Genomic DNA, 22,779 nt, shown 5'->3' with positions numbered 1-22,779 from the left:
TGACTTGCCAGCCCCCAAATGGCTGAAAGCTACCTCTGTGTGTACACACAGTCGTTAGCTCCACAAGTTCTCCTAGGTTAGAGATGAGGAGCTGACCTTCTAATCTTTATGTTCGCTCAAGTGCCCGCCTCCCTTAGCAGGGGTAAGCAAAAACCCGGAGGCTCTTGAGACCTAATGTCACCTTGTGATTCTGTTCTTACCTGAATATCAATACAACATTAAGGGCCTTAGTCTACAGTTGCTTACCCTGGGGTAAATCAGGAGTTACTCCACTGAGGTCAGCAGAATTCCACCTGTGTAAAATTACCATAAGTGTGGGGGGAGGGAGAGGCTTAATTGCAGAGCACAATGAAGTGAAGGGACTATTGTATATCATTTCCTATTTGGATGTATTCTTTATTTTGCAGGTTGGGTGACAGGCAATGGAAAAGGCCTCATCTACCTCACAGACCCCCAAATTCATTCTCTTAATGGGAAAGATGTTTCACACACCACCAACTTTGGGGAGAAAGGAATGTATTACTTCTTCAATAATCAACATATTGAGTGCAATGAAATCTGCCATTGTCTTTCTTTAAAGAGGCCTTCAGTAGCAGAACCTAACTAGCCTTGTGAAAAAACAGCCTGACAGGCTCTGACGTGGGACCTGATCCTTTGAACATTTATGCATATAAATAACTCTGCTTGTGAGAACAGAGCCATGAAAGTAAAATTTGTTCTATTCCTAAGTGCTGGGAGTATCTGGGTCATAGTTCCAGGTTGGTAGCATCCTGTTACTGAACACAACTTGTTGTGGAAATTAACAGAACCAAATAAAAAAATATTCAAGGAACACATGATACAACAAATCCACAAGAGTCAGGAAAATTAAAGTAACCCACTTACCTTCTGGGAGTGGTGTACTGTCCAATGCAGTGGTACTTAGACCACTTACAAAGAGAAAGCATGACTTGGCTCTACGGCCTTAGCTGAGAGCCAGGTTGACTTTTTAGCTCAAGCTGTAGAGGCTCATGCACTAAGCTCCAGATGTCCCAAGTTCGGTTCCACCTGTCAGCCTTAGACTAACACTAGAACTTTGTCCTTATAATGATCAGTCTTGTTGAGAAATCATAGCACCAGAAGGAGACAAGATAGTACGACCTTTACTCAGAGCTTAACTTCACTATGGGTTTTGGCTGAAAGAGGACAGTGGCATTTGCAACCCCAGCTGCTATTAGGAGATATTGTTCTAAAGAAGAGGATTTGGTATCATTATTTCAGGTATTTGGGTGTACATGTATTTATGATTTTTGGAGACTTTTTTCCTGTGTGAACATGCTGTGTTACTGAAACAAAAAATGATAAAAAGTAGCTTCTTTCTCTCAGACCTGAGTGTGTAATTTCTTACTTGTGTTGTAAGATGGCACTTTTGACTCTGCTAGCCACAGAGCAAACCTTGCAGTCCTTATACGGGCAAAACTGGAGTTGAAACTTAAGGGTGGCTGGACTTGCTCACATCTGTGTTAATGTGCCCCCAGGAGACTTTCCTACCAGCCTGGCAGTTCTCTCTTAAAAACAAAACAAACCTCCCATGGCTGCTGCTAATGGAACTGTGACTGCTCTTACAACCCTTAGGGCACATCACTACGCAGAAGACTAATGCTGCCACAATCTATCTTCCAGGGTTCGATTTAGGGGGTCTAGCGTAGACCCGATTAATTGAACTCAGAGGGAGCCTTTGTTGGCACCGGTACTCTTACTCCTCGTGAGGAGTAAGAGAAGCCGATGGGAGCGTTTGTTCCTGTTAGCCTCCCGCTGTGTAGACAGTGTGGAAACTCAATTTAAGATTCATCAACTCCAGCTACATAATTATTGAGGTATAGTTTATATTGGAAATTATTTAAAAAACAGTTGAAGTCAGTTTTAGGGGTTTCTGTTGTTAACATAAATTATGTGACTGAAGCAAAAATGTCTGGTGATGTTCTAGGGTTCAGGGGATGTAATTTCAACACAGTGTCACTTATCCTGCTGTGCTGTCTCCGGAAAATACTTAATTTCGTTCATCCCGTACTCCAAAGACATTTCTTAGAGTTTTTACATGTTTGCTGGTTGTGCTGGGACCATGTTTTAGTATTGCGTGTACATGCAGCTGCTGCTTTGAACATTTCCTCTTTATTTCATTTGTTTTTCTCTGCACTTTTGTTATTGTTCAGGGTTCTATAATATACTCCCAGAACCCCTGATTTTTAACACTCCACACGGTCTTTGAACATCCTGTGGTATGCGTGCTGTCCGCAGGCTCCCATAGTGCTTACCCTGGGTAGAGGCAGCTGCTGCTTTTTCCTCCTTATGAAGCAATCTTTTGTGTTTTTAGACCAAAGCTTGTGATTCATGGACGTGACCTTAGTGGACTGTTGTGAGCTACCACCTGGAGAATTGGAAAGTAGCAAATGTAGTTATGCCATTCCCTTTTTTAGAATCTCACTGGGGATGTATTCAAGGGGCCGAGAATGTCAGACTGTATCTTCATTAGATTTCTGATAGGGTTGTCTTCACTGCTGCAGATAGCTTGAGTTAGTACACTGTCAAGTTACTGGTTACTGCTAGCCTTCAGAACAACACTAGAGTTACACCAGAGCAATTGGATCAGCAGCACAGACTGATGAGTTGTTGTAGCTTGAGCTGTTACATCCCCAATGTGTATCTAGCAGCCCTCCCTCCCCTGGGGTATTTCTCCATTGCCTTTGGGAGAAAGATTTCCAGCCCAATCAGCCAGACTCAGTCTAGCTCTGCAGGAGCAAGTATGCTAAAAATAGTAGCATGGATGTGTCAGCACGCTCTAGCTGTCAGAATCCAAGCCTGCATGACTCCCTGGGTCTGAGCTCAACATCCACACTGCTATTTTTGGCCTGGGAACCTGACCTGAGTTATCATGCGTCGGTCAACCTGTGATAAGTCATACCCTCCAAGCTGTAGTGTAGTGTTTCCTGTAAGCGGAGAGATTCAAATGCCACCCAGCTGCTTAGCAGAGTGCACACAGCCTCCCACAGCCAGCAGCACATGGTTTTATTGGTGATGCACATCTACACACGTCTTGGTGCACATAATAAAATTTATTCTGCACACAGATGGAAAAAAATAGAGGGACCATTAGTAGACATTATCTGACAGGCCAGCTGGCTTAAGTTTAAAATTCAGTTAAAGCTAGAGATTTCTCCGTGTATGCAGGAATTGAGTCCGTATTAACAGTCAGATTATAACTTGAGCTAACGGTGCTGTGAAGACTCACAGTGCTACTTTGCTGCTAATGCAAACACTTTGTGACCTCATCAAAAGCACTACAAACCTCTGCCTGTGAAACAGGCAGACAGAAAAGGTTCTGCTACAGCCAGAGCATTGTCCAAACTTTTTTGAGAGCTGTATGGTGTAGTGGTTGGAATGCAGGATTCAGACACGTTTGAGGTTTTTTCCTGGTTCTTCCACTGACTTGCTGTATGGCTTTTCTCAAATAAATTTACCTTTCTCCTACCACACAGATTTGGTGAGGATTAATTTGTTGCTGTTTGTATAGCACTTTGAAAATGCCAGTGCATTGTCTAATAAATGCTAAGTATTTTCGTCTTAACTGTACCTGTGAACCAATTGAGGGCCTTCATCCTGCAAAAGATTCTATGAAGTTTGACCCTGTTTCTATGCATAACCTCGTCAACTTTTGTGGGGCTTTGTGCAGGTTTGGAGTAGGAGGGTTCACCCACGTGGAACCACCTCTTGGATTTGGGCCAACATTTGTCACTTCTCAGGGAGCTGCTCCACCAGCTAAAATAAAACACCTCTGACTTTACAAAGAATGTGCCTCTTTGTGTTTTGTAACAATGTGAATAATTTGTTTGATTTTCCTGCTAAATTTATAAAGACTTACTTTAGATAAAATACATTTTTTACAATCAGAAATATGTCTTAAAGGTCCAATATTCTGTCGCAGAAAGTCAGATTATAACTTAGTTTGTTTTGGAGGGGTTGTCTCATCTTGAGGGGGAAGGAAACCGGGTACTAAAGTTCCATAAAAATATTGGACCTGCCCCAGTACAAAGTTAGGCTTAACAAAACCATCAGGTTTTTTTGTTTTGTTTTGTTTTTTTGTTACTTTAGCCAGCAGAAGTTCAGGCTTTTTGTTACTTTTGTTTAGTTCTGCTATTGTTTTCAAGGTGATGTTTGTACTGGATTGTTTGGATAAACAGATGCCCTATAACTGCACAGAGCAGGGGAAAGTAGGTATAAGGAGAGAGAAGCAAAAGAGAAAAATTAAATCTCTTTATTATGGTGCATAAACCTTCAGTGTTGGGGAACTGTGCAGCTGCGCAGGGAAAAATGCATTCAAAAATATAATGCTAGTGTGAATAATCCTTTCTAGAATGCTGCTTGCAGACTGCTCCAGCTTTGTCAGGTGAACTTGAACTGGGCCATCAGATTTGCTCGCGTTCCCATTGCACACTGTCTACCACCCCAGGGCATTCACCGTCTTGCCTGTTGTTAAAAAAAGAGCAAACAATCCATCATTGAGCCCGGGGGGTCACTTTCTCATAGAAAAGCAAAATCGGCATGTGACAGTACACTCAGCTCCAATGTTTCGCAGATTAAAATGATACATGAAAACTCACGTGTTTCTGGGAAGATTAAGTCCGTTATCTTGTACCACAGCCAATAAAGAAGAGGTTTGTCCGCAACAGAAAAACACTGGATTTAACCAAGTAACAAAAGTTATGTGCTCATGGGATAGCGCTTCTGGAAAATACATCTATAGAATTGAAAGAAAAACTAAGGTTTCAGGAATTAATAGGCTACAAAAATGTAATATTAAAGCCTTTTTTTTTTAAAAGAACTCCATAGCGTGTTTTTTTAATTTTCTCTGACACTAGTTAAAGTGTCCTAATAAATTATAAGCAACCAACACTGCCGTGCCTAGTGACTATCAGCATTAATAACACTTCCAGTTGTCAAACCTGATAGAATGGTAAAAAGCTAATTTACTGTTTATATTGTTTGTTTTACCGTGTCACTCTGGTAGACAGTGAAATTAAACTGATCATTTTGATTATTTTTAGTCAGTTTCACTTTTGATTGTCAGGCATTAGAACACAATGGCATTGTTTTCTTTCACAGTCTATCTACCTTAATAATGATATGCCCCTTTGGATTAGTATGGGGCACCTGACAGTCTATAATGTGTTTATGCTCAAAATGCCCCTGTAATGTGGGCAAGTACAATTATCCCTGTGGATAATTGTCGACAAAGAAACTGATTTTTCGAAGGACTCTGAGGAAGTCTATGACAGAGCAAGGAACTTGCACCATAACTGTTGACTCACCAATCCTCTCGGAGGAGCAATGTTACAGAGAAACAAAACAAACAAAAAAAGTGTTTCATTTATATTTTTAGAATATGATTTTTTTTCTATTAACAAAAGTCTAAATTTTAAGTCTTGAGCCAGTTGGCAGTATCTCTTCAGTCTGACAAATTATAGACTCGTCTGATAACCGGGATGTGCACCATTAAAAGGCCCAAATATGCTAGCGTTTGTCATAAATCATTAGAAAAATAAATGTGCATTACACCATTTTGCTGCATTTTCCCCGTGTGCTCTAAAGATGTAATGCTCATCAGAACATTACAGAATGTGGTATTTTCGTGTGTGTCTCTGCTGACTTCAAAACTGGCAGGAAAAGGGTAGTGAAGGCAATCAAAAATTCTGCTGCACTGCCAGAAGTTAACATCAATGTACAGTAGAGTACTTTGGGCCACTTCTGCTGTAAACAAGAATTCTGCAGAGCCCAGAACCTTTCTTTTCTAATGATTCATAATTGGATAAAATTGCCTTTTATATAAATGGTGGCCCTCTACTGTCCTGGCCTGAGACATCACTCAGGGTAATGGTGTCAATGATGCATTCAGAGAAACCTTTCCATCTGGGTGGCAGCCATATGCATTCTTGAATTCAAGATGGTGCACTCCAAAAAGTGCATAGATTACTTTATAATCCAGAGAGCTGAATTTTGGTGCTGGTTTCGGAGGCTATGTCTACAGTGCACTGTTATTTAGGAATAAGCTCTTCCAGAACAGTTATTCCAAAATAGCTTATTTCAAAATAGCACATCTACACTGCAGGGAAGCCTCAAAATTAGTCCGAGGCAGGCTTCCCTAATGTAGATGTGCTATCTCAAGTTAGAGCCCCAGGAGGAATACCTTACAATGGACCTGGTGAGGGGCTATTTCGAAATAACAGAAGTGAAGCATCTACACATGCCTTACTTCGAAATAGCTATTTAGGAATAGGTGTTATTCTTCGTAGAATGAGGTTTACAGAAGTTGGAATAAGCCGTCCGTTATTTCAAAATTATTTTGAAATAATAGAATTGCTGTGTAGACACTTGCATAGTTATTTTGGAATAACTGACATTATCGTGAAATAACTTTGCTGTGTAGGCACAGCCTGAGACTCCTTAGAGCAGTGGTTACCAATCTGTCGATCGTGATCGATTTGTCAATCACAATGGCTCGACCAGTTGATCATGAGGCGTTCGAGGACCCCCCCATTTCCCTCTTCCCCCGAGAAGGCCCACTACCTATCTCCAGCAAAAAATGGAGGAAGGTAGTGCCAGCTTCCCACGGGTGGATGGAAGTCCTGCAGCTGCGCGCCACTTCTGGAGGTTCCAGAAGTGCGCTGGCTGGTCCCCTCCCTCAGGTCTGTGGCATGCCGGAACTTGCGAGGGGTCCCCAGAGGAGGCACGCACTGAGGCTTCCCTCCTCTGCAGGAAGGGGAGTTGTCCCCGGAGGAAAGGTGCGTGGGGGCTTCCCTGCGCCGCAGGATGGGGAGTTGGCCCTGGAGGAGGCAGCACACATGGGGGCTTCCCTGCGCTGTGGGAGGGAGGAGTCGGCCCCAGAGGAGGCGCACATGGGGGCTTCCCTCTGCGGGAACGGGGAGTCCTGGGAGGAGGCTGGTGCAGGGGACTTCCTGTCCCTACTGGCACCCTGTCCCCTGCTGCATCACCCTGTCCCCTGCTCCTACTGGTAACCTGTCCCCTGCTGCAGAACCCTGTCCCCCTCCCCCCGACACCCTGTCCCCTCTCCCTTGTGCCCTGCTGCAGAATCCTGCTCCCACCCCAGCACCCTTCCCCAGTACCATGTCCCCTGTTCCCACCAGCACAGTTGGGGTCACATTAGTGAGGCTTGGGGAGGTTTTAGGAGGAGGGGTTTTTTTTGCATCTCCCTTGTGTGGGCCCCAACTGACTTTTCTGTGGGTCAGTGACCCCGACTCAAAACTGGTTCCCTGCCCTTCTCAGAAATAAAGACAATGCAGAAACTTTTTGGCTATGTCTACTCTGGACGGTTCTTGTGCCAGAAATATGCAAATGAGGCTAAGCATGGAATATCACCTAGCCTCATTTGCATACCTAATGAGCCACCATTTTTGTGGAAGCGGCTTTTGTGCCAGAAGGAGCTGTCTACACTGCCCCTTCTTATGCCCGAAAAACCCTCTTGCGCAATGCCTCTACACTGATTATTTTCAGAAATAACGGCATTGTGCAAGAGGGTTTTTCTTGCGCAAGAAGGGGCAGTGTAGACGCACCTTCTGGCACAAGAGCCTCTTCTGCAAAAATGGTGGCTCATTAGGTATGCAAATGAGGCCCGGTGATATTCCACACTTAGCCTCATTTGCATATTTCTGGCACAAGAACCCACCAGTGTAGACATAGCCTTTGTGTTTGACATAGTATTTTATTTAAAAATTGAAGCCTGGCCAACAAACCCCCCAATTGGGGCCAAGCCCCCATCTGGGCAGCATTGTAACACTCCTGCACCCCTCCAGACCCTAGACCTGAGCCTACCATACACTGGAACCCCTTGCCCTGAGCCCCTCACATACCCCAACCCAAATTCCTGCACCTTCACAGCCACAAGCCTGTGGCGTGCTTAGTACCACAACCCTCCATCTGACCCCAACACTCCCCAGCTTGGAGCCCCCACCCCGAGCCAGCATCCTCTTCTCTGCCTCCTCCTGCATCCAAATTTCCTCCCAGAGCTTGCACCTCTCACCCCTTCCCACACCCAAATCCCTCATTCCCACCCCAGAGCCCACACATCCTGTCTCAACCCAGCTAGACTGCAGGAGTTTTTCCAGGATTCCAAAGATATCCTGGAAAAACTCTTCCGCATCCAAGAATGCATTTGTTCTTCTGCCTTTTTTAGTGGAAGAGCAAACATGCTCTTTTGGTAACCCCTATATTCCTCGTTCCACGAGGAATACGGGGGATTCCAAAAGAAGGGATTTTGCTAACATTTGGTCCAGCCTAGAGAGGCCAAATATTGGAAAAATGTCTTCCTACATAAAAATTGGAAAAAAAAAGTGGCAGTGTAGATGGTATAAGGGCTGGAGATAGCAAGTGATGGAGATGAGGAGAACCGAGAGGGTGGTGCTTCAAGGAAGGGATGGGTCTTGGGGGAAGGACGGGGTGGTAGATCTTTGCTTGTTCTGAGATTTAAAAAGTGATCTTGGGTGTAAAAAGGTTGGAGACCACTGCCTTAGAGCTCACTTCTTGTAGGCGAACAGATCCCCCCTTCTGCCAAGAAGGGGTTAAAAAAAATCTCCTCTGGACATAGTCAGCCTCAAACCAGCAAGCACCTATGACGCTTCTTAAGCCTGGAGCTGGGCAGGTCCTTAAAAGGGAGGATTACTGATGAATGTGGCTGTGCTGAAGGAGCAGGATTGCAATTTAGGGCCTTTCTAGCTCCTGGATCAGGGACTGCTGCTGCTTGGTGAAATAGCTTGAGAGTACTGGTCAGCCAGGCCCTCTTAGAGAGGTGAAGGGCTGGCTGGTATTTTTCCCCATTATCTACCCACCCCTCTTTGGTTTCCCAGTGTTGTAAGATTGTGTTGGATGCGGGGGCAGGGGCAATGGAAGAATACTGACTTCTTGTTTGGAATACTTTAACTTGCAAGCCAGGTGCCATCTTGAACAGCACAGCACGAGGGCTGTGCCTAAAACTCCAAGAGAGCCCCCAGTGGGGTGTTCGGGGAGCAATATACCCATCCATGATAAAAATATCCAGAATCTCCATTGAAGCAAAGCTTTTCTTTTTTCCCCCCATTGGCTCCTCACATCTCTGACAGATTGGTTTGAGATCACTGGCAGTGATGTTGTTGAAACACTTCAAGTTGTTTGGAAATGAAGTTCAAACGGTCCAGCTGGCAACATTAACTCCCGAGCCCGCATGCCAGCAGCCTGTTAACTGTTATTCCTCCTCGGAAGAACACAGCCCTTCATTCTCCACATGGATGACAAGCACGTCAGTGCGTGTACTGCCACCCTTTCTCAACAAGCGGGGAATCTGGGGTGGCCGTTACAAGGAAAGCTGTGTTCATTATTTAACAGAATAGGGGGCAGGATGTAGCTGGAGGACCTGTGTTCCCCCTTTGGATGAAACAGTGCCTCAGTGAAATCAGTTATGATGCAATCATCTGGGCGTCCATCTGCGAGGGGAGGGGAGGGTGATGAGTGAGTTAAAGCTCAGCAGCCGGGCACTGGAGAAGCACTCAGCAGCAACTGCTGCCTGCCTGCCTGTCTGAAGCAGCAGCATCTCCAGACAAGCCTGCATGAAACAATGCCCACTGTGCAGCCTCTCCATCCAATCCCCCAGCCGCGTGACTCACTCTGACAGGGTGAAGGCCTGCTCCTTACCAGAAAACCGGGATTACACGGGATGTTTATCCTGGATCTGCTGAACTGCCCACACTGCAGGAGAGAGGATGCAAATCCTCCTCCTCTCCAGAACCACAGCACCTCAAGGAGCACGTTCCAGCCTCTGCACAATGCAGTTCTTGATCACTGACTGGTCTTAGCTACCCCTTCGATTGACTTTATGGGGATAAGTCTCATAGGGGTGCCTTTATGGGTGCAGTTTCTCATTCACAAGAAAGGGAGAGGTGGGAGGTGGGGGAGGTCAAACAGAAGCTAGCTTTCATTCAAGACAGAACGGGTGCCCCCTTTGAATTCAGTGGCAATCAGAGCAGAAAAAGAATATTCACAGGAGATGCTACCAGGAGCAGAAAATGAATGTTTCTGATCAGCTTTCTTTTGTCAGTCTTTCACTTCCAGTCAGTCTTTTGTTTCTACATAGAATGCCAACCCTCCAGAATGACCACAACTGCACTACAGTGAACATATCATATTATAATCTGGTTTGCCTTCTAATTCCTGTGTGTCTGATTATTCAAAGTAAAGGATATCAGAGGCTGGATTTAATCCTTAGTGAAAGGATGAGCCAGACATCCTCTGCTTCTTCATCAGCTCCACCCAGGCTAAGTTTGCCTCTGGTTGCTACAGCCAGGGAGCGCCTTTTGACATTGACGGAAAATTGACATGAGGAGGAAGAACAGAAATGTGTCAATAGCTGCAGATGGATCAGTGAGCAGAATTTTGTTCTGGTCACATTTTAACGTGGCAATTGTGGTGACCGATTTATCGTAACTTTGTGTACATCCCACATTCCCCTGCTGGCATCAGTAGCATTGCACAGGAGGTGAGTCAGGCCAGAATCTGGTGCTTTCATTCCCCTGGGAGATAACAAATCAAATAGAAGCCTATTCCACACACCCACCCCTGCTTTTTGTAGGTACAATTATTGCTGCTTGCACCCACCATGCTGTTTACTTACCCATCCAAATTAGATCATCAGAGAGTGAGAAGCAGGAGGGGAAAAGTGTCCAGAGCCAAAGTGCCCACTTCTTAATGCCCCATCCAACTTAGGACAGGTTACTATTTGGATAGGCCAGGATCAGGTTCCTACACCCAACCTGAACCATGGAGGAGTTAGGAAGGAATCATGCCTCTGCCTGTGTCTGAGCTATTTCAGGTAAGGGGAGGTGATTCATCAATGCATAGCCCTGTGCACAGGACAATAATGAAACTAAAATCTAGCCCTCAGCAAACTAAAAGAGTGTTTTTCCCCTACCTTTGCTAATAAGGAAAAAAATCAAGACATCCACTGCAGCAATAAGTGAAAGGCTAAATTCTGCAGGCCAGGGTGCACGAGTGTAGAGCACATGGAGAGTTCCAGGAGTATTTCAAACAAAGGTAGAATTAATTTTATAATGCAAAAGACTGGCTTTTCACAACTGAAAATAACATTCATGATCTTTCCTATAACCTACATCCACTTTCACTCCCTCTTTCTGTCCCAATCTGTTTTTAAAATTGAGCCAATAAATGCCCCAAAACTATAATTTTTAGATTACACTTAATGTACATGTTTTAAATGCAACAATGGGTCACTAAATTCACGCCACCTACTGCTAGATTAAAGCGTAGGAGTTACAGGCTGGTGCCTAGTATTTTAGTTCCTGGAATCCTACCAGGAGACCAGAAACAACTGCTTTTTTTAAAAAAAAAAGTCTCCTGTTCTCATGAATGCAAAAGAAAAATTAAAATGTGAGCCAAATGGATGTGATGCCTGCCTGAGTCTGCAGACAGCCTGAAACAACAGAACAGTTGTTCCTAGAGGTGTGACCTGCCCCATTCAACACAAGTCCAAAAGCTGCTGCCATTTCAAAGGGGAAGGGGAGTGCTGCCTCATTTCTAGTGCTATAGTGTGGGAGTGGGACCATGGGAGCTCCAGGAGGAGTTGTGCCCATGCTGCTCAGAGTGCCTTGATTCATCCCTGCCTGAGACTTCACTCTTCTATGCCTCAAGCTCATCAAACGGGGGAAATAAAAAACCCAGAAAGGCATGTCTGGTCATACAAAATACCATTCTGAATAATGAAAATCAGTGGTGCTGGGGAAGCAAAGGTAATTTTGCTTGAGGAAGGCCTGCTTAAAACCCGGATGGGCCGCATTCTTGTTGAGTAGCCCATTACGCTTTTACTGCACTGGGGCCACTCTTTCAGTAAGGTGCTACAACAGCTGTCAGGGGAGCAGAATCTGGCCCTGACTGAGGCCTTCAGGCATTGGCTCCATAACAGTTACTAATATAGCTGTTTTCAAAGCTGTAAGGTCTGTCCCGCGTCCCTGTATAAAACCGGACAATTGAGGATTTGGGTTTTTTGTTGGTGGTGGTGAGTCATCGCTGCTTATTACATTGTTCAGACATGAGTGTATTATTACATCTGTTTTATTGTATTTAACCATCTCCTTCTTCCCGTCCCCGCTCTTTTAAAAAAAAAATCAACCAAACTAATGAGTCCAGCAATGTTAATAGTCAGTTGAGCTCTATAACTTGCACAGTCATGCAAGCGGTGGTTTTTGTCTCTCGCCATAGTTGAGGAGCACCAGTTGATATTCGCAAAGTTGAAGTCCAAACTGCTGTGCTTGATGCTAGAGGCTTAGGGATGCAGTCCCCCTAGAGTAGGCCATCATGTTAATAAGGGTTGATTTGTAAACGGCGTCTACCTCCACCCCCCTTTGCCTGACTCCCGCTTTTCTGCTCAATGGCACAGATGCTGCTTTGTGCTGTCTGGGACCAAGCAGCTATTAGCAGCAAATCCAGCAAGGGAAATTAATGAAGGGGACTACTAATAAAAGACAGCTCAGGACAGCCATACCAACTTGCTCCGAGCAGTAATTAACTTTTAAAAAAAAAACTCATGAAGGTAAATATGCCATCAGCTTTGGTCCAGTCTCTCTCTCTCTCTTCTTTATTAAAAGATGAGAGAGAGCAAGATTGTTCATGGGTAGCTAAGGCAATCAATATTCCTTTCCCGTAAGAACAACTTTCAGTAACGTGCTGCAATATTTCTCCAACTCCCTGGCATAGAAACGCAGAGCAATCCTCAAACACCCAAACCAGAGATTAAAAGCACTCAAATAAATAGATTAAATAAAAAGCCTTCTGAAGAGAAATAGATTTGAGAGCAAAAAAATGATTTAAAAAGGCAGCTCTCTTTCACCAGCTAATGTTGTTGCTTTTCGTTCATCGCGTATTCTGAATGGAATACACCATGCTAACCATTGTAGATATAAAAATAGCAATGAGAACAAAGATAGATGCTTGCAGCCAATTCTTAGAGCCCCATTGGCAATTCAGCAGTTTAGTTCTTACCCTTCAGGATCAACTACAAGGGTCAAATTCTGCCCCCATTTAGACTCGTGCAACCCCCACTGAAGTGATGCAACCTTTTATGTTCTCAGTTTAATAGACTTTAAAACCAGCAGGAATCTGTCTTATCATAGAGTTAGATGCCTAGATATCTTTGAAGATCTGAGGGGCTTGGTAGCTAAATACTGGGCCAGAGTTTATGATACATATGTGGATAAAACTCTGATTTTATAGGGGATTTTTTTTCGATCCTTTTAAATAGTACACATTAATGATGATGACATGGACCAAGTCAGCTTACAGTGAGAGCTACATTTTACTAGGACCCACTCCGTATAGGATTTGTTTCTGTGGACACTGTGTCACCCACTTTTGCATTTATCAATACCATCACTGACCCATCCTTTTTCCTAACAGTCAAGGCCCTAGTTCTCAAAATGTTTCCTTTTGCCAAGCACTTCAAAGGGCTCTATAGACTATCTATTGTGCATAAGAATCACTGCTTGAGGAGATTATAAATAATACATTTTCCTTTTGCCTGGGCACATGCGCACATGTTTGCAAGTGTGACCCTTATACCGGAATCTGCACATACAGCCAGCCTGAAAGAGAGTGCCTCTATTTCTGAGTATGATTGTTGTCTCTATGTACAAAAATAAGATTAGGGAAAGCAGTTACTGTCTACTGTTCAGCAGACTGAATGTGCTGGTGACTGCAGCTGCCTTGAGCACTTTGCCACAGAGTCAAACTCTTCCCAATAAGCTTTCTATGCTGGCTTGAAAAACACAGGCTTAGCCTTCATTTAACCGTTAGCCTTGCTTCTGGCTCAGTTTTATTCCTTCACGCTGAGTTTATCTGATTACTTCAGCTGGGTGAAACAGAAGGCCTGTTGACATCACCAGTGAATACTCTGGCCTAGTGTATGGCTCTAAAGCAGCCATCCAACGTTTTATAAAGACACAGAAATCGACTTTGGAGAGCTTGGATGTAAAGTGTTTATAAAATAGATTTGGCACTTATTCTGCACAAAGAGAGCAGTGCACCTATGTGTGCGCAGCAAGTGCTGTGTCCTTGCAAAGTGGCCTTTCAAAAACACAAACAAATAACATACCATGAATAAAGCCCATGGTTTGATAATTTAAGATCCACGTTGTCTTTCCATGCGGCAAACCTCTCATTTGTCAATTTTGAAAAGCACAGAATGCAAGATGCACAGAAAAGCACAGAATGCTGAGCTGCAGCATATGGATCTAGCTCTGAACACCCACAAAGTTTGGGGAATGCTGGTCTCAGAAGTTTTGGTTCCACCCCAGTTCTAAACCCGATTGTGATGAGCTGCTTTTCCTGTAGCTTTAGTAGTTTTTTGTCACAGCTGGATGTCTGGTTGTGAATTCAAAATATCATAGAATCATAGAATACTAGGACTGGAAGGGACCTCCAGAGGTCATCGAGTCCAGTCCCCTGCCTTCATGGCAGGACCCAGTACTGTCTAGGCCATCCCTGATAGACATTTATCTAACCTACTCTTAAATATCTCCAGAGATGGAGATTCCACAATGTTTATTCCAGTGTTTAACCACCCTGACAGTTAGGAACTGTTTCCTAATGTCCAACCTAGACCTCCCTTGCTGCAGTTTAAGCCCATTGCTTCTTGTTCTGTCCTCAGAGACAAGAAAGAACAAGTTTTTTCCCTCCTCCTTGTGATACCTGAAAACTGCTACCATGTCCCCTGTCAATCTTCTCTTTTCCAAACTAAACAAGCCCAGTTCTTTCAGTCTTCCTTCATACATTATGTTCTCTAGTCCTTTAATCATTCTTGCTGCTCTTCTCTGGACCTTCTCCAATTTCTCCACGCCTTCCTTGAAATGTGGTGCCCAGAATTGGACACAATACTCCAACTGAGGCTAATCAGCACAGAATAGAGCGGAAGAATGACTTCTCATGTCTTGCTCACAACACACCTGTTAATGCACCCTAGAATCATGTTATACACTAGTACGTATATTAGTGTACTACAGAATCAGACATTACAAAAGCCTCCATCCCCTTCCCCACAAATGTGCCTCAAGACTTGACCAGGAAAGACTTCTTACAGGGCTAAGAAAGAGAGCAGTCTGCCTGCCTGTTCAGCCTCAGGGCTCTTCACAGAGACTTCCAAGAAGACTGCTGGTTGTAATGGTGGTTTTAGCCATGTGAACACATGCTCTGCTCACATGATTCAATACCTACTTTTTTAAAATATCTTTTTTTAAATATCTGAGCCAAGACAACCTCATCACTCCATTAAGAGTCATCAACAGTCATCCCTCTCTCTCTCTGTCTTCTCCTTGGTTGTGTTTCCTTGACCTTTAACTAACCACCATTATAATGCTGATGATACAGAGCTATACCTGTCTTTTGACACCTCTAGTCATTCCTCCCTGCTAGGAAATCTCCATCCCCTTACCTCTGCAAAAACATTACAACCCACTGCTTCAGCTCCAGCTCTGCTCATTCATACCTTCGTCTTCTTTTCCCTTGACAATGCATTGCTCCTCTATATGAGTTCCTAAAATTAAGACCTCTGGACACTTGTATGCACAGGAAGCTGCTGCTTGCTTTCTTCTACACAAACATCACCACATCAACTTCATCCTCATGGGCTCCTCATTCCTTTCTGGTTATAGTTCAAAAGTGCCCTCCTCAAGCCTTCCATGACCTCCCCCTGTAGCCTGTCTCCCAGATGCTTCCATTTGTTTTGCCGTGACACCTTCTTAGTCCTTTCCATCCTCCCCACTGTCGGTGCTACAGCCTCTGGTAGAATGACCCTTCTTGGTTCTGGATATCCAACACTCTGATCATCTGGAGAAGTGGGCTGTACCCACAAAAGCTCATGATCCCATCTACATGTTTTGTTAGTCTATAAAGTGCTACCAGACTATTTGTTTTTTTAATTTTTCTTCTATCTGTGTTAGATAACATATTCCAAAGGAAAAATCATGACATCAGGCTACTCAGCTCTGCCAACCAAAAAGCAAGAGGCAAAACACCTGATCCTCTTATACCTTATCCCCATCAACATTATCCCTTTCCCATCAGCAGCTTCCATCTCTGCTCCAGGAATTACTTAAGTAGTTGGTAGCAGTAGCCGGCAGTTATCCTCCAGGGCACCAGCAATTAAAGGCAGGAGGTGTCAACATTGTCAGCACCTTTCAGAAGCATGAAGCACCACTTCCCTGCCACCTCCTTCTCCTTCCATGGAAAGGCAAAAGATGAAGGAGGAAAAAAAGACCAAAGGAACCAGAAAGGGAAGGGAAAGCTCTGCAGAGGAGAAAAAAATACCACAGCCAGAGCCAGGCACACCTCAGCTTCCAAACTCCTGGTAAGCACGAGTCCTTCCCTCCTGCTGTCTCTCTGCATCCCAGGCCCCTGAACTTTCTAAACTCTCCTCCCTGACTTATGGGATGCACAGCTCCCCGTTGCAGCTTCACACTGCCTTTACTTCCACATGGTCCAGATAGCCTGTCCAGGAACTCTGCCTGCTGCCCCTCTCCGAATGCCTGTGCCCGTGTTCTGCCTGCTCCTCCCTGCATTCATTGGTTCTCCTTTCCCCTTGAATGCGGAGATTTCTTTTGCTGGTCCTCCCTCCTCCTCCTCACCAGGCTTTTGCTTCTGGCCAGGCTACCCCAGCAGGGATCTCACTTTCAACAGCAGCGTTAACCTGACATAACCACCTTGCTTCCCTTCTGCAGCAGCTTTCATGAGGAAGAAGCCACATTCTTCTGAGGGCAAACCTGCAGCCATTCACAGCAACATCAGCTGCTGCTCAACTCTGGATACCCTGGGGCACTCAAGTCCCAGCTGGGTAATCCCACAGCTGCCGTACACAGCCGTGCAATGCTCAGGAACCCCACTGTATTCAAAACCTATCAGGAGTGATTTCCCATGAGCACATAAAGTTGGCTATTAAGGACTGGCTAAGGCATCCTTTTGGGTCCCTCTCTCGGGTCTTGTATTCTTCTCTGCCGCCGGTTCCAGCATGAATAGTGCTGTCAGCTATGTCAGGTGAGTTTTGACATGTTACTTTTGCTGCACCATAAGCATTCATTCCTCTAGAGCATGTTCTGTGTATGAGGACCCTAAAAAGGGTTAGCGAGCACTTCAAGCTTCTCTTTCTTCCTGGACTGGGGCAAAGAGGCTGAAACCCAAAAGGTGGCCAATCATGTTTTTTGTAAGATGGAAAATATTTTTCACAAAAACATTAGCAAATTTTGGTATGACAAAATGTTAGAAATGTCTAGCTAGCTCTGCGAGTAAGTATCTGATAAGGAGACTATGGAATGACATTGCCAAAGCTTCAGAGTCACCATTTGGAGCCAAATTTCCAAGTGAGCCCAACTCTCATTTATAGGCACAGAAAGAAATAAGTTTTCCGAAGTGCAGATGTTACTAGGAGCCGTGGGGTATTGAGCAGTTTTTATATGCGGCCCCCAAATGTGATTGTCCCATAGTAAAAATGATATGTAAGCTTGTGGAAAAACCTGTAAGCTGGATCTCTTCATTCAGTGGAGTCTTAACAGATGCAGAAACAGACCTTTTCCATTACTTTGGCAGAAACATCCTACCGTCTTCTGTTTAAGACAAACCCTGCCACATTTGTTCCACTGCATGTTACTACAGCACAATGCAATGAATTTTTTCCCATAGCATGGTGAAGAGCAGGAATATAAAACAAGGAAAAATGACTCACCAGTCGTTTGATTTCTCAGTTTTTTTCCCGTGCCTCCCACCACTTCTTCATAACTGGCTTGCTCAGGACATGTTCACACCGAGGCAAAATGGGCAAAGATAAAGCAGCAGAACTGCAGTATTTTCTTTCCTCCCACTCACGTCTGTGTTGGGTGAGATAATAGCATGTTTTATTATTTTATTTAGTTATTATTGTATTGTTTAGTTATTTATTATGAGTATGATAAGACGTCTACAACAAGCTTTTTTGTCTTCTCTGCCACATTGACTCTCCATCACATTCTAAATATCCTATAAAAAAGAGTATTTTCTCCTTTGACTATTATTAGTTGTATGTATTGTTTGCATTACAATGGTGCCTAGAACCTATTGTGCAAGGCCCTGGACAAACACAGAGTGAGGAAAGTCCCTGCCCCAGAGACCTTCCATTCTAAATAGATTAAAAAGACAAAAAGGTGAGAAGGAAAACAAGATGAAGCAAGTTGCCTAGGGTCACTCAGCAGGACAGCAGCAGAACTGGGAACAGAACTCAAGCCTCCAGACTCCTAGGCCAGTGGCTTGATTTTGCTTTCCCACTGTTATTTTCAGACCCAAACCAGCACAGATTTACTCACATGCTTAACTACATGCTATGAAAAAATCCCATTGACTTAAAAATGTGTGCAAGTCTTTGTGGGCTCATGAGCTTACTATTTAACTGGATGTGTGTGTAATTATTTTGGGACAGAATTTGTAGGAAAGATAGTATACAGAATTGTAGTGGATGTATTATTTATTCATGAATTATTTATTCGTGAATAATTTCTAGTAAGCACATACAGAACTTCTACCACTGGCTACTCCCAAGGGAGTTGGGATTCTTCACATGTGCAAATTTCCACATGGGCTTTTGCCATTGAAAGACCTGGGCCTAATTTAGGGTTGTCTCAAGGTGACATTGGCATTTTAAGAAAGAAATGATCCATGCACCTGTGACTGATCAGTTACTCATGCCCTTCCCTGGTCTTCCCCAATTAGGTTTTAAAAAGGGCACCTGGGGCCTAAATGATAAAGGTCCCTGAAGGAAGTCTGATGAAAGCTGCCTGGAAAGCTCCTGAGAGAAGTCAAGAGAGAATTGGTGAGTCAGAGCTGTCTAAGAACATTGACTGTGAGAGACAGGAAAAGCGGCTTTAGGAGGAGAGGAGACACCAAGAAACAAGTAGCATAGGAAATTTGGTACAGTGGTGAGCCATTGCAAAGAGCAAAAGGCTGTTGCTGACCTAGGAGAGGTTGTGGGGAGACCTTGAGGAGAAGAAGGGGGAGGAACCCATCTGATTAGGGGACTCTGCAGCCAGAACAGTAGGTTGGTCCTGGAGGGCTAGGACTTGCAGGCAGGAAGTCCTGGCTCACTGAAATACTTCAGGGACTTCTCTTGCAGCCAGATCTGACCTGGGACTACTAGAGTAGATTTCTGGAAGATAACTGGGTCTTGAAATTCTCTGGGAGAAAGCCCACCGTCATCCACCAGAGATTTATTAAGCAAGTTATTGTGGTTCTAAGGGGAATTGTTAACATTCAAATGGGATTGAAGAAATGCTGCTGTTGCAATGTAATTTTGTTTTACTTTTGAGAAATGTCATACTACAAAGTATCTGTGCTCTGTGGCAGTTAATATAAATACATGGGTTTGAATTTCTTGCTAAGAGAGAATGTTACTTTGCACTGGAAAAGGAGAAACCGAGGCAGGTGTGCATGTCATGCTGTGATTTGTCAGAGGGGGGCATTCCAGACAGGACCACTCTATGCCAAGGATTGATATGGGCTTTCAATGTCAGTTCTGTTTCTCCTGGGTTTATGGGATCATTTAACAGCTTTTAATGTAATTTGTATAATCTCACTGTTAACCTCACAAAAATCTGTGGCTAAAGTTGGGAGGTTTGTCTGTTTATGTTTTGGCTTTTTTTTATAGAGGTGCTACATTTAAGTTGTACATATCTTTTCTGGGGTAAAGAGTTTTAACTCTTAAAACACAAAATGGTTGATCTTTTCAATGTAAAACTTTGAAGCTGATGCTTTATCAAGTACTAAAAATCTTGCAGTGGCCTGTTGCATGCTGCAAAAATTGCTATACCATAATAACCATATACAGCCGAACTGAATTATTCGAAAGTACAATTAAATTACTTGTTTCTTTGGCATGATGTGAACCAAGACTTCTCCTAAACTGTGGGTTTGAACTCCAATGTGGGCCCAAGGGAATAGACAGCCATACCAGGCCCTTAAGCAAGAGTGGGGACATCTGTTCTCCCAGAGCGGGGGACCTCAGGCACAAGAGGTGGGACTAGGAGAAGCCAATCCTCCGTGCTGCCAGAGGGTGCCATGCCAACCCTGCCCCACTCCCCCAGCCCTGACAGCTGCTCAGAGCATGCCATGCCAACCTCCACCCAGCCCACAGAGCTGCCCAGAGCAAGCCATGTGCAACTCCAGAAGCATTTTAAAGGGTTCTGGGTCCTGCCACTGCTGCAGTGCCGGTGACTGGGAGCCCCAGGCTCTGTAGAATCACCAGGGCCCAGGGCAGATGTGCTTCCCGTCCCCCATCCCCTCAGCAGCAGGCCTGTGTGGGTCACAACTGTGTTTTAATGGGATCACCAAGGCTGGTGTTAGACTGGCTGAGGCCAAAACCTGAGTCCCACCTACTGTGGTGGAAGCTGAACTAAGGATGCCCTGGGCGGTGGAGCTCAGGTTATAGGCCCCTGGGCTTTGGCATTACTTGCCCTGAGCTTTGTCTCCCCCCTTCCCCCCTCCCTGCCCCTCCTGCCAAGGGTAGCAGTGCTCAAGTGGGCTGAGGCTCTGGTCCCATCTCTCTGGGTCATGTCGTCATTTTTGTTTTCAAAGAGGGATCAGAGTGCAATGAAGCTTGAGAGCCACTAATTTTAAAATGGCAAAGGCAAAACATGACACCCTTTTGTGTATCAAAAACTCAAATGGCAGGATCGGGTCCACAAAGAATCAAAAATACTCAAGACTGCAAGACAAATTCCTGTGCTCTGCCCACGAAGGCTCATGATCCCATCTACATGTTTTGTTAGTCTAAAAAATGCTACCAGATTGTTTGGGGGTTTTTTAAAAGTTTTTCCTGTGAGATTAACTCGGCTACCCCTCTGAAACTATAAAATAACTGTACGGATTGATGGCAAACTCACACAGCCTTCCGTTACTGGGAGGCGGCCTTGTCTGTCTGGTCCAGGTTCTTAGCAGAGAACTATGCACACTCAAATTTACACAGAAATCATAAGATGATTAAATGTACAGTCCTTAGATTTTGCTGTCTTGCATCCTACACTTAATTTTGCAGTGTGATAGTTCCTCGATGGGGGAGGTTGGAAATGATGGATCGATATAACAACCTTGGCTATTCATGCACTAAAGTCCCACTTTCTGCCTTTCCTTCTAAGAGGAAGGGGGTACAGAGGTTGATTTTTATTTAAATGACCCAGCCAGACTAGGGCTGTGTCAGGAACACACTTGTCAAGTTATGACAAGATGGGGTGGGATTTATGCCTTGTGCAAGAGAAAGCCAACGCACGCCCTCAGGGGGGATGCTTTTGTCCCACTGGCACTGCTTTGGCTTCTGGTCGTTATGCTGATGCCAAGCAGGGCAATAAACCCCCTTGAGAGTCCTAATGCTGCCCGCTGAGCCCTGCCGGTGCAAAGAAGCTTTTATGCCACAATACAATACACCAAGGGATCATAAACCCGTTTTAAAGGGAAGATGACCTCTTCGTCAGAAGGGTTTGAGTTTTTTATGGCAAGGTGCTGCTATGGAAACCAGCCCCTATTTCCCCCCACTTATTTTGAAGGGGCAGGCTTTCTTTTTACAGCCTGTTCCCAGCAGCATATTGACTTTATTGGTGATAGGCTAATGGCCTGATTTTCCCACCCTCAGCACTCCACGCTCCAGCTGCAGCAAGTAGGACTCGGAAGGTGGGCTCTCAGTATACAGCCGAATAGTCTTCTACGTTGCTTTGGTGTATTTGCAGGAAAGAGCTACGCTAGATGAGATTTAGCTGGTGGCTTTTTTGCCTTATCTACAATGGCAGCCTGTGTAATATTTCAAGAAGCGATGGAGCAAAAACAAATACAAAAAATCACCTAAGATCTTAGGAGAAGGTCGAGCGTGTTTGAAATCTGCCCCAGCCTGGTGCCACCAATTGTAGCAATCCCTAATCCACTCCGGTGTGTGCCTTTCAGACCTGTGGTGTTTCACTGATGGGGCATTGTGCTTGCCTGCAGATGCTCCAATAACCATCAAAAGGGGTGGAGTCAGGATTATTTTTAAATGGTGGTTTTCAGAACATAGGCACCTGGTACCATGAAGTCCCTTGCTCTCAGCCTAGGTAGAGGCTTTTTTTAGCTATAGCTACAGACACACAAACATATGCCCAGCTGGGTGGGAAAGGGTCTTTTGGCCGTGCTGTATTTGCCAGCGACCGAGGCTGCCAGCACAGAGTAGCAGCCCTCCTCCCTGCCTACGGCTCTTCATTTGGGCAGAGTGATTCCCGTTGTGTTTACCACCCACCAAGGATAAAACCAGGCATTTACTTTCACACGCTGAATGGCTGGATGAGTGGGGAATGCAAGTGAAAGGAGCAAGTCTCAGTAACCTATTGCACCCATCCTCCGCCCCCTTCATCCATTGATGGGAATTGTAACGAGGAGTCTGTGGCACCTTTAAAGGCTATCAGATTTATTTGGGCATAAGCATGCATCTCACACTGTGGCTTTGACCCACGAAAGCTTCCGCCCATGTAAATCTGTTAGGCTGTGTCTAGACTGGCATGACTTTGCACAAATACTTTTAACGGGAAAAACTCTTCCGTTAAAAGTATTTGTGCAAGAGAGCGTCTATACTGGCATGTGCCTTTGTGCAAAAGATTTGCTTTTGCGCAAAAGCATCAGTGCCAGTGTAGACGCTCTCTTGCACAAGAAAGCTCTGATGGCCAT

General features: G+C 44.6%; 1 protein-coding gene across 4 annotated transcripts in view; it reads left to right on the top strand.

Annotated features, from left to right (window-relative positions):
- The window catches only part of ALPK1 (alpha kinase 1), a 97,832-nt gene extending 92,996 nt beyond the window's left edge, over positions 1–4,836 (top strand). For 2 of the 4 annotated variants that reach the window (XM_075929736.2, XM_075929737.2), the window contains one exon: positions 408–4,836. In XM_075929736.2, coding sequence (XP_075785851.2) covers positions 408–607 — 200 coding nt within the window. In that variant the 3' untranslated portion in view covers positions 608–4,836. The remainder of the gene's footprint in view (positions 1–407) is intronic. The other 2 variants (XM_006119264.5, XM_025182707.3) reach the window with 1 other exon arrangement.
- The last annotated feature ends 17,943 nt before the right edge of the window (positions 4,837–22,779 follow it).

This window comes from Pelodiscus sinensis, chromosome 4 (genome assembly GCF_052426305.1).
Source record: "Pelodiscus sinensis isolate ZL-2025 chromosome 4, ASM5242630v1, whole genome shotgun sequence".
In the NCBI taxonomy this organism is placed as follows: domain Eukaryota; kingdom Metazoa; phylum Chordata; order Testudines; family Trionychidae; genus Pelodiscus; species Pelodiscus sinensis.
Note: the sequence above shows the minus strand (reverse complement) of the source record. Positions and strands in the feature narration are given on the sequence as shown.